Below are 12,774 nucleotides of genomic sequence, written 5' to 3'. Positions count from 1 at the left end.
AAAGATGCACGGTTTTATTTTATAGCCTACAGTGTTTCTTTCCTTCAAGGTTGGGAAAAGGCTCGAATACGTGAGAAACCCAGAAGGTTTGGGGAGGGTTGGAAGTTAATGTTACTAACTACACCTTTGAAACACATAGCAGCTAGTTAAAAGTACATTACATGCGTGAGTGGTTGTTAGCACTAGTGGATAGCAGTTACTAAACTAGCAGGTTCCAGAGCCCGTCTGATCACAGCTTACCTTTGTACGGATTACTGTGTTCCCACTGTTTGCTGGCTTTATGATCTGCAGCTCCTGAACCCATCCATTCATGAACTGCACATGAGACTCCAAGGACTTGTAGCTTCGGAACTGTTTTAAAGTATAGGCGCTCACTTATCGGTGCTCCACTCATTGTTTGGAACTTCATATGGATCCAAATTATTAATAATGCCGATTTTGTCAACATACCGGTCCCTGGCTTCTCTATTTAATGTGTCCTGGTAAATTCCAGATCTTTTTGGGGATTTTAACATCTTTTTTCTCTCTACTTCTACATCTCTTCTTTCAACAACAACGTTGTATCAGAGCTATATTTACGTTCACGTAGCCCTCAATATGGCCGCCACGTCCCACAATGCAACGCGGATCTCGAGCCCTATTTTTCCAAGCCAGGAAACTTTTCCAGGAACTAGGGTATCTCTCATTTTCTATGTTTACTCTGCACTGTTTCCACAGTACCAACTAGAGTTAGTACAGATAAGCTGAATAGAAATGGACCCAAACTCTAAGCCAAGTGGTGAGATAGTACTAATAACATGATCCTTTGTGGACCGTTCTACGCATTTTGGCTTTGAGAACATTCTTGGCAATAATTTTCAGGCCTTGTAGTGTAGCTTATTTGTTGTCGCTATTCTCTGTTAATTTCTATCTGTGGGTACAAATGTAAAAATATTTTCAGATTCGGCAGAGGAGCAGATACAAATAATCAACCTACCTAAAGCGATGTGAATGAATTTAACCTTTGAAAAGAAACAAGGGAATCTTCTAAAAAACTTTTGAGAAAAAGTTTTTAGAAGATTTAGACTTGGTATTAAAGAGCAATTGCTTTGAAAATTGTCCAAATTTGCTGCTTTTGGTTTTAGACAACCAGTTTGTATTTCAGACAGAAGCTCATGTATATTCCACTTCCAGAACAAATTTAGGGATGGTGGATAAATGCAATGGTAAAAAAAAAAAGTTGCTGTAATCACAGCCGTTCTATGCATGAAGTTTGTATGTACTTTACGTGATTCATACTGCCTCTTAACGTTTTGGATTCTTTGTTAAAATATCATAAACTCATTAAAAACAATTTTAATTTCAAATAATGGGAACCCAAAGAAATACTTCAGAGTAAGCTTAACCAAAAAATTCAAGATCATGACCGTTTTAGTAGGAACTAGAGTTGGCAACCGCTATTTTTAAATTTGATGGAGCCTGATGCTGCTGAACCAATAAACTGAAATATAAATTATAGAACAGTTTTTTGTCATTTTCATACATAATCGTTATCAGCAGAGACAGCGAAACTGGTGAGATTCAGAGTTGGATGTCTGAAGCTAAGACGGGTCAAATTTGTCAGAGCTGCATAACCTGAAACTCAGGCAGAGCAGTAAAAGGTCAGTCTACAAAGTACTGAATAAATTAGAAAAAAAGAGGTGACCTATCTAGTCCTCTTTTTGAGCTTGTTATGCAACAAAAGTTTTCAGTATAGATGTATGCTGGCTTTATTGTAAGTGAAGTTACTAAACTATTAGCGCTTAGTATAACCTCAGTACCTACTGGATGGAAGACAATAAAGAGATGTAGTAACTTACCCTTTCCAGACAGAGTGTTGGATTTTGATATGTCTTCGCAGAAATGTCTTCGGCAGATTTCTAACCAGTTCTCCTCATTCTTTGGTTCTTTCGGGGAAGCCAGAAATGCACTAATCTCACTCTCTATGTAAAAGGAAAACAGTATTCCCTCTTAGTAAAAAAGAGAACGTAATACTGCTTAAACAAGGTTTAATGAAAGAAACAACAAAAGATATAAAAAAGAGAAGGTGAAACTGGTATATCTCTTACCTTTTGTGTTATTTTGAAAATCCTGAAGGTTCAGAACATAGCAGGGGGGTGGTGGGTAGCTTATAAACATCGGCCAAGAGTATGGATCTTCCCCCTGAGTCAAAAGGGATAACCACATATTTCGAGTGTCATAAATATTTGAAAATAAACCATAATAACTATTTAATGGCACCTTTTTCAGACCTGGTTGATTTCTATCATTTGCATAATTTCCTTATTCAATCCGATCACACAAATATTTTCCAGGTTGTTGCAGCACCATCAATATGCAAAGCTGGGGCAACACAGTTACATATCAGCATCTAGAGCCATTATTTCTATACAATGTAAGCTAGCTTCCTAGTTTTCAACTTGGCAGTAAGGAGATCTGGTAAAAGTGGTAACACTTGATGAAATACATTAATGTTCTTCCTTTGCAGTTCAGTAATTCATGATTCATTCTAGGACGTAGTTTTTGTTTTTGAGTAAGTTCAGTGTAACCTTAAGATATGCTCCTTTTGTTACCAAGGTTTAGAAAGTCAACTTTCCATTCCTTTTTTCTGTCATTAGATGATGTCATCGTTGAGAAAGTTCAACAAGCTGGAGACCATTTATTACACAGAAACATTACAGTGGGAGGATGCATTTTTAAATATGTTTATTGAGACTAGGATATCGACAAAATTATCTGATTGAAAATTAAGTGCATTGCTTTGCAATATATTTTACTTTTCTGACTAGGCTGTCAGTGGATGAGGATGGTTTTTCTCCGTCTCCCTCCCCTGTCTACCCTGCTTAGCTCTGTTTCTTGTCTTTTATTGAAGCCTCTCTTCACATAGCTTCCCAAAACCTACAAACTGACTTATAGTTCTGGTCAGCTGGTTTCTCAATGCAATTGATCACATTTTTTCTACACGAAGACAGGGCAACGGGGAACCCTCCTGTGCAGGCGTTTTTCTCTGGGTACACAATGGCTTTGTGACAGAAGTGGAAGAAGTGGAAGATTGGAAGATTGTGTGCCTGTCTATGAAGGACGTAGAAGATGGATACATATTTGGATTTTTGATAACAAGATTTCTAATGTTAGGAGTTGGTGGATACCTGGCATGTTGTGAAATTCAGAAGACACGGGGGCCGGTTTGGCCATTGTCAGGCTGCCCAGCGTGTATGAGGGGATCTGCAGAGCTATCAAACTCAGCCTGAGATGTTAAGGGACCAGAACCATAAACTGGATGTGATCCTTGCACAGGATCGCAGGCTGGCTGCGGTTCCTGGACTCCGAAGTGAAATGGTAAAATCTTGGAGAAAGTTGTAAGCTTGGATCTTGGCGGAGTGGAACACAAAATCTATTCTATTGGGTTTTGCTATGATGAGACTCCAGCAAAAACACTGACGGCTGGCAGAAATAATTTAACAACCAGCCTGACCCAAACAATCTGTCTCTATCTGAAGTTAGGCTCCCCACTGAGTCTTGTGGCCTTTATCTAGTCGAGTCTCCCGAGATGAAATGTAAATATGAGGCTCTGCGCCCTTGGTGTATCCCCTAGTCCTCTGTCTGTCTATGATCGGTGGTCAGCTTTCCAGCAGTTACCTTGTTTGGAAAAAACTGAGACAATAAAGCTCCTCACAAAAACGTCACCCTAAAACCAGCCAGGCTCCTGTTTCAGTCTGTTTAACTCTGATACCCCCATCTATTTCATATTCCTTGCACTAGCTTGTAAAAGTTTAGTATGCCTTTGCAAATTCCCAAGCTAACATATAGATCATTAAACAGCCAAGCCCAGATTACTAGTGTCTGAAAACCCACGCAAGTTTCCAACGTCTGGGCAACATATTAAAGTTTTTTATTTGAGATGGAAAGAATGAAAAGGCCTAAGAATTAAATTCTGAAGTTAAAAGATTAAGTAAAACTGTTTTTATTTTGTAATCTGTAATTGTACGTTCCACTTTTGAGCAGTCATCAATACTTTTGTCTGAGGGGTGTACTCATGGTAAGACAAAATGCCCAAAGGGACAAGTCAAAAAAGGTTGGGAAACATTGTTCTAACAAATAACACAGTTGCTTGTTTCCTTCATTCGGAGGCTCAGATCTTTTATTTGTGGAACAGTTTGCCTGTAAATCTCTCTGGATTATTAAGATGCAGTTGAAAACTTTCTTGTTCAAACAGGCCTTTTGTTGAATGTTTATTGTACTTTTTCATCCTCTCATTTATCTTTTATTTGCGAATGTAAATTAGTTTCTTAGAGTTGTCCTATATAATAATATTTGTATTGATTTAAAACATGGACTTCAATATGCTGAGAAATCTCTTTCGTGATACAAACGACAAAAAACAGCTTGAATTTTCGTGTCTTTTTTCTTAAAGAAAAAAAAAAAGGTTCTAAGCTCATTTACAACCCTCTCCTCCAGAAAGCATTTTTTAACATAATTTCCTTGACCTCAGCATAAATGAATTCCTGTTTGGGCTCAGCATAAACAACACCTAAATAATTGATATCAATCCCCGAGCAAGCTGAATAAATAAGGCTGCATGCTTCAAAGAACGACAGAGGCAGTGCTGGTTATCAGTAAACATTTTTTTTTTCAATGTGCAGAATTAGTAATTTACACAAAGACAGAGAGGAAATTGAAAGGAATGGTCAAGTTTGAAATCTGAAAAATTAGATGATATATTCTCTGTAGATCATAATTAATGAAAAGAAGGATTAAAAGATAAAAATATTCAGTCCTTGCAAAATCTTTTTAGTTAACCAAAAGGTTTTTACACTTTATGAGCGCCTTTAGGCGCTTCCCTTCTTTTATGTTGTTAACAACCTATAAAAAAAGGAGACTATATTCATACACTTTAAATATTAAAGCCAAAAACCTCAATACATTTCATAGATTAAAAGTTAAGGCAAAGTTCAGAAGAGTTAAAAGTATATATGTTCTAAAGATATTTTACAGGTTAAATTGGAAAAGTGCGCAGTAAATTTGTTTAATTCATCCCCTTTATACATATATAGTATATATATATAGTGGTGGTAGGATCATGTTGTGGGGATGCTCTCCATTAGAGAGAGAAGCTAATCCTAGTTAATCAAGAATCTGGATGGAGATGGGTATTGGTCGGCTAATACATACAAAAAAGAAAGAAAAAAGAAAAAACAGACTTCAAAATATAAAGCCAAGCTGCTAATGGAAGACTGAGATCAAAGCTTGTTCAAATGTTAGTGGTTCAATAAAAGTACAGACTCAACTAAGAATCTGTGGAGAGACATTAAATTGATGTTCATAGACACTCTCCATCCGATTAGAAATAGGTCTGCGCTATTTTTGCAAATAGGAACAAGGAAATATATTCTCTAGAGGTACAGAGCTTGTAAATTTACCTCAAAGGGCCTAAGGGGCTAAAATTGCAGCAAAAGGAGGTTACATTAAACTGTAAGCTGTAAACCATGCATCATTTAGATCCTGCTTGAAAATAATGAGTGACTTCTCCCTCCCATTGCAATACCCCTAAGATTGTGGTACTAATCCCTCTGAAAATTGAGATTTTTGAACTGTAGTGGGAATCTTTCTTTATCTTATGAATTGTCTTTAGATTCAGCCTAATATTTTTCTATTTATTCATCCTCAGAAAAAAAAAAAAGTGCTGGAAGCTGACCTCTTCAAGGACACGAGAGGGAAGCCTTCTTTCAGATGGACCTCCCACCACGTTTACACGAACCAATATGTGATTCCTCTCCACTGACAGACTGTCAATGATGATCACCCTGAGAAGAAAAGAACATTTTTATTATAAACAGCTAACACAATTTTTTTTTTAAGAAAATGCTCAATAGGACAAAGGTGATCTTTAATGGACATATAATAAAACATTTCAGGGAACCTATAATATTTTTCATTTCATGAATATAAAAATGCAGCAATAGTAAGAATGTATAGCAGAATAAAAAGACTGTTTTAAAACCAGTTTATACATTTTATTTGCAACAAGTGAGATAAAAGCCTTTCCACGGAGATTGTAGGAATATTTGAACGTGTGGAAGTTCAAATATAGAGTTAGGTTGTTTAAACTTTAGCTAAGATCAGAAAATTTCCAATTACAAGGACTGAACGACATCAGTCTTGGTAGATAGTCCATCTAGTAGGAGCACTTGTGATTTGAGAAACTAATCAAAAGGACTTATTTTGTCTACGGCTGTCCTTCAAAGTCCAAATTGCTCAAAAATGCTGTATGCTTTTGCTTTAATGGAAGAAAAAAAATGCTTTAAATGTGAATTTCGGAGCCATCAATGTTGACAATGCCAGATATAAAATGAGAGAATGGGCAGGAAATAACAAAAAATGGGTTAAACCAAAGGTTAGCAACCAAAACACAGTCAGGATGACAGAGAAAACAAAGCGAACAGAATAGAGGCTGATGTCAAGCATTACCACAAAAACAGGAGAGAAATAAATGGCAGGAAATGGAAACATAAATGAACCGGTCATTATTCTCTAAAGCAGAGTGAGCACTCAAACATGACATGTGAGCGAGCTCTTCAGGGCCATCTTAACCAATAGTAATAATGGTGTCTGCCATTACCAAAACACAAGAGCTCTTAAAGAAAAACTTTGGAAAAAATCTCCTTTTATTTTTATTTTTAAATAAATAGCAGTTGGCTGCCATTGTGTGGCGCCCAGGGAGCCATGTGGGGTTAAGGGTCTTACTCAGGGACCCAGAGTGCAGTGGTGATTGAACCGGGTATTTGCAACCTTCTCATAGCACAACCCCACTGCTCTGCCCACTAGGCCAACACTCAAAAAATATAATTTCTTTAAATTTCATTCTATTAGAGAAAAGTCTATAATAAGGATTTATTAAATTAAACACTTAAGACTTTAAAAAATACAATAATAGTCCTACTTATAAAGTTCATGTTTTCACTGATGCCTATATCTTTCATGGATGTAGCACAGTGGTGGAAACTACATTTACTTGATTACTTGTTTAATATTTCTTCTTCTTTAATATTTTTTGGTGTAGCTACTTATAACTTTCACTCTACTACATTTTTAAGTCAGTTATTGTACCTTCTACGCCATAACATTTCTAGGAAGCTAGTCGTGACTCGTTTCTTTTGGCTCAACTTAGCTTTGTAATCCGCTGCTGCTGTTTCTCTTTCCTGATTGATTGAATTTGGACACCACTGTTTTAGAGATTTGGGGTGGTTTCTGAAAGTTACAAGGTTCATTAAATTGACTCTGAAAATCAAGCATTAATGTATTGAAGTTAGAAAATTAAATTTGAACTACGCATTTAAAAAGTGAGCACTTCAGTACTTTAACTTGAGTAGATCTTTGGCTGAGAAACTTTAATTGTAGCTGAGTAAGATCTGACAATCTGCATCAATACTTTTCATACAGTAGTATAGGTTAGCACTTCATCCACCACTGGATGTAGGTCCTATTTTCTATAGAAATAACCCAAGCCCTCCTGCAATCTATTTAAAGTCGTAGAGAAATGGCTGTTCCAACCGTTGCATTTCTGAATTCTCCCACGTGGTGCCCAACTTTACACGAGAGAACAAAGTGAATGTGATTGGTCGTTTATCAAGGGGGTGGTTGTGGCCGGTGTCTCTGAAGCATCTTGCTAGCAACTTAGTGCTAGTATGTTCCCAATGGGAAATTCCATTGGGACAAGTAGCACCAAATTGGTGACTTAGAAACGACACTGTCAAGGAACGCTATGGACAGAGGAAACATCCAAGAGGAGGAGAGTTTTGTGTCGGAGGTCGTGGATGAGTCTACTCCATCATACAGTTTTTATTTAGAGGAGGAAAGCGGGGACGAAGATGTTATGGAAGAGGACGCCAGGGCGGAAGAAGCTTGGTTTGGTGTAGAAGGCTTACAGCCGTACATGTTTGAGCCCTTGCCTTGCAATGCGGCCAGTTCTGTTAGCTATACGCCTGCTGAAGACACAGACGTCCATCCCTGTGAACACTGGGACATAACTCAATGGGAAAGTAAATAAAGATTCTTATTTCTTATATCAACCGTTGCATATATTAGCTGTGACATATGAATCAAGATGCTATGACTGAAAAAAATAATTGACAGATGATAGTTGATATATGATTGGCCAAATTTAGGTGTACAAGTTGTCGTATAACTAACTGGCCTGCAGAAAATAACGGGGGGGGAAAAACAGATTTTAAGACAGGATTTTTTTTTTTTTATAGAAATTTTCTAAATTTTGGGACAATATAGTCTGATAAAGAATACATTTATATACATGTTTAAACCAGAATGATTTGACATTTAAATCTGACTTCCCTATGACTTTAAAGCTAGTAGGTAGAAGATCCCATGGTCTGATGAAATCAAGCATTTGGGACAAAACAACACTGGACTGGGTGGTGGTACAGGTATCAGGGTGGTTGCACCTGTACCACCAATCAAGTTAAGATCCTGGAATCATATATGGACTTCCTGCATGTGTGGGTTCTTTTCGGCTTCCTTCCCACAGTTCAAAACCATGAATGTTAGGTTAATAGCCCCTAGACATACAAGATGCATGAAAGCAAAATTTTTACATACACTCTTGATGCACAAAAAAACTAAAACTACCTAAATTATAACATACTCTCAAACATTTAACAGTTTTATTTTCTGAATTAAGAAATTAAATTGAAATAAAGCAGTTTTTAGATTTAACTCAGAATTTATGAGGTAATTTATGATAAATTAATCTGGTTCTCTGTGAAACAAACTTTTAGTTTAATCTACTGAACATTCATCTTTCAGCGCCCTGTGTTTCTGGCATCGTACCCCTCTGTGGTGTCTTGGTCAGTGACGTTTTCCCTCTGTCTCTGCACCAGCATGGAGAAGATGTTATATTGGCTCTCCAGCAGCAGGAAGGAGTCCAAGCAGCAGCAGAGCACACTGAGCAGTCTGCAACAAAGCACACAAACCAAAACAAAGACATGAAATTACGGAGAGGACTGGCAGACCGAGATACAGCAGCAGGACAGAACTACAGAGAATTACATACTTTAATTCAGCACCCGCCACACTGCTGGGCAGAACCACACAGGCAAAGACTCCAGTTGGACTTTTCTTTTGTCCGCTGGTGTTCTGTCTGCAAGTATTTGGTCAGCCAGCCCAGTTTTGACACTCCAGCTTATTAAAGCCAAATTAGGTCTTTGTAAAGTGGGAGCCATCGGGAAAACATTCATGCTTGATTTTCGGTTATTGCTAAAAACAGCCGACTCAAAGAGGCTGATCAGATCCAGCAACATTTTGAAATATTAAAGGAGCAGAAAAGATGGTATAGAGCAAAACATTCTCAGTTTAAGACCAAGACATTTGACCTGGTGGAAGGACATTTATTATAAATCTATGAAATATTCATCACATCCTCCCTTTTGACTGATTTTACTATTACCTTCTCTATATGAACTTAGAACTATACTTGTACTATTCTATTGTGCATGACCGGAGTGCTTTGTTTCTTAAAAGAGACTTTTTTAAACAGACTCTTTTTTTGCTGAAGTTTGGACGGCCTCTTTGATTTCTCTTTGAGTGACAACTCCTCTCGCTTATTTTGGCACCAGAGCATCAAGAGGCAGAGTTTGTCAGGGACTTCTCAGCCTCTATAACAACAGAACATAACAAAAACAAACCTACAACTCTCTGTTTGAGCTGGATGCTTCAAACTGAAGGGACAAAGTGCTTTAAGGCGCAAAAGTATGTTTAACATCTTTTTTTTTTATATCGACTGTTTTCAGCTGTGTTTTCAGTCTCAAGATTATCTTTGTAATTAATAAAGTACTGATATTAGTAAACTGATGCCCAGTCGACAAGTTCTCACTGGTTCTGCAGGAACTTTCTTGGTATGAGGGGTTAATGTAGCGTCCACAACACGTGCAAAGCATATTTTTAATGTCTTTCCATTCTCAGCCAGGAGGAATAAATTCTATAAAATAAGGACTCAATCCGATTTCCTGGAACTCCTTGTGTAAAAAAACATTTTAACTGACTTTCTCCAAGATAACTTTAGATTTGTTAGCTTTGCTTTCTTGTTTTTTTTTTCCATTTAAGCCAAATAAAGAAGTTGAATGTACTGAATTGACTCTATAGTGTCTTGAGAAGACATGTCGTGAATAAATAATATTAAAAAAAAACTGAATTTAAATAAGTGCATGAAGGTGTATTCACTTACTTGAAGTTTTAATTCATTTTAACATTAAAAACCAAAATTTATTCATATCAGAAATAGCCTACCATATTGTGCATTGATATTACACTGTGTGCAGAATTATTAGGCAAGTTGTATTTTTGAGGATTATTTTTGTTGTTGGGCCACAAATGTGTTCTCAATTGACCAAAAAGACTCCTTAATATCAAAGTTTCATAGTTTTGGAAGTTGATGTAGTTTCTTTTAGATTTGGCCATTTTGAGGATGTCTGTGTGTGCAGGTAAATATTACTGTGCAGAATTATTAGGCAACGTAATAAAAAATAAATATGTACCCATCTCAGTTGTTTATTTTCACCAGGTAAACCAATATAACAAATGAAAATTCAGAAAAAAACATTTATGACATTCAAAAACAAATCAGTGACCAATATAGCCACCTTTCTTCACCATGACACTCAAAAGCCTTCCATCCATAGATTCTGTCAGCTTCCACATTGCGTGCAGCAGCCACCACAGCCTCCCAGACACCGTTCAGAGAGCTGTACTGTTTTCCCTCCCTGTAGATCCCACATTTCATGAAGGACCACAGGTTCTCGATGGGGTTCAGATCTGGTGAACAAGGGGACCATGTCATGTGGGCATGTTTCTCCTTTTCGACTTTTTTTGGACAGCCTCGCTGTGTTGTATATTGATGCATGTGATGGAGCATTGTCCTACATGAATATCATGTTGGTGATGGTGACTTCTTCTTGTACCACTGTTTGAAGAAGGTGTCTTCCAGAAACTGGCAGTAGGTCTGGGAGTTGACCTTGACTCCATCATCAACCTGAAAAGGTCCCACAAGCTCATCTTTGATGATACCAGCCCATACCAGCACCCCACCTCCACCTTTCTGGCATCTGAGTCGATATGGAACTTGCTGCCCTTTACTGATCCAGCCTGGTGCCCATCCATCTGGCCTATCAAGACTCACTCTCATTTCATCAGGCCAAAACACCTTAGAGAAATCAGTCTTCAGATATTTCTTGGCCTAATCTTGACATTTTGTCTTGTGTGTCTTGTTCAAAGGTGGCCTATTTTCAGCTTTCCTTACCTTGGCCAGGTCCCTTGTGCTCCTCGGCACTCCAGACATGTTGCAGCTCTGAAATATGGCACAACTGGTGGCTAATGGCTTCCTGGCAGGTTCACCCTTGATCCGTCTCAATTCTTCGTTTTTCAACACGCTTCGTGCGCACCTGTTGGCTATTTGCCATGAACCGCTTGATCGTGTCATGATCCCGCTTCAAAAGCTTGGCATTTTCCAAACTGCTGTACCCCTCTGAAAGACAGGAAATTTTTGCCTTTTCAGAGTCAGTCAAATCTCTTTTCTGACCCATTTTGCCAAAGGAAATGAAGTTGCCTAATAATTAAGCAAACCTTATATAGGTTGTTGATGTCATAAGGCCACACCCCTTCTCATTACAGAGATGCACATCACCTGATTTACTTCATTGGTAGTTGGCTTTCAAGCCTATACAGCTTGGAGTAGGACAACATGTATGAAAAGGATGATGTGGTCGAAATACTAATTTGCCTAATAATTCTGCACACAGTGTAGATTATTTTTTTTACTTTTCTTATTTTCACTGTTTTCTGTTGGTGGTGAGGTTTTGGTACCTTAGTTTACTCTCTTATCATAAACAGAACAATGTATAATCTTGTTTCTACACTGTTTCTACAATTCTTATTTCAGAGGATAAAATGTCTCAACTTGAAGTGAACCACAAAAATTATCTTATTAAACATACCATCCGTCTCAAACAGATGATTGTCCTAATGGTCATATTGCCATATATGAGCCCTGCATAAGCAGTTAGTGGAAACCATTAGTAATGTGGGGAGCAGCCTACATGAGTGGGATTGTCATCTAAATAGGTGTTCAGTTTGCTGTGCTCAGCTTGTTATGAAATAAAACAATCTAATACAGCTACATTGTAACAGCGCACTAATGACCATTTATTAATATATTTACACAATCTGCTGCTCATCAGTATAAAGGGTATACCGCCAGAAAGAACTCCAAAAACAAAAAAAGATATCCACTTCTATGATCAGAATTGAGATAATGGTCTGGAAAATAGTTCATCTTCCTTGTTATGGACTTTTAGTTTATGAAAAATAGAAGGACAAAGAAGCTGTTTGTGGAGATGAACTGCAGATTTTGATTATTTTCAAATTGAAAGGCAAAAAAAATTATAAATCTTTAAAGATATCCAGATAATATCAAATAAGGGAATTCATCTAAAACAAAAAGAGCAAATTTGCTTTAAGCGCCTGCTAGAAAATGACAAACGGAGGCCAAGCTAGCTGTGGGGCAGAAGATGGTTGCTAATACAGTAGGTCTCTAACTAAACCTGAACTCAATCTACCACATGTATGAGCAGGTACAAAGAAAGAGAACTGCAGTAAAGGAGAGCAAATAGAAATAGAATCAAATTTAATACTGACAGGAAAAAAAGATAAAACCTAAGTCTGTACTAAATGATGATATGTTAAAAAGAG

The 12,774-nt window shown here is 37.4% G+C and overlaps 1 protein-coding gene across 1 annotated transcript in view; it reads right to left on the bottom strand.

The window, feature by feature from the left end:
- tbc1d32 (TBC1 domain family, member 32) overlaps nt 1-12,774 on the bottom strand; it is a 110,955-nt gene that overhangs the window by 47,655 nt on the left and 50,526 nt on the right. The window contains exons 24-27 of the mRNA XM_038303692.1: nt 8,863-8,985; nt 5,714-5,822; nt 2,088-2,181; nt 1,839-1,961 (exon numbers count right to left, since the gene is read on the bottom strand). Coding sequence (XP_038159620.1) covers nt 1,839-1,961; nt 2,088-2,181; nt 5,714-5,822; nt 8,863-8,985 — 449 coding nt within the window. The remainder of the gene's footprint in view (nt 1-1,838; nt 1,962-2,087; nt 2,182-5,713; nt 5,823-8,862; nt 8,986-12,774) is intronic.

Source organism: Cyprinodon tularosa, unplaced genomic scaffold, assembly GCF_016077235.1.
Source record: "Cyprinodon tularosa strain WSP-4 unplaced genomic scaffold, ASM1607723v1 ctg517, whole genome shotgun sequence".
In the NCBI taxonomy this organism is placed as follows: Eukaryota; Metazoa; Chordata; class Actinopteri; order Cyprinodontiformes; family Cyprinodontidae; genus Cyprinodon; species Cyprinodon tularosa.
Note: the sequence above shows the minus strand (reverse complement) of the source record. Positions and strands in the feature narration are given on the sequence as shown.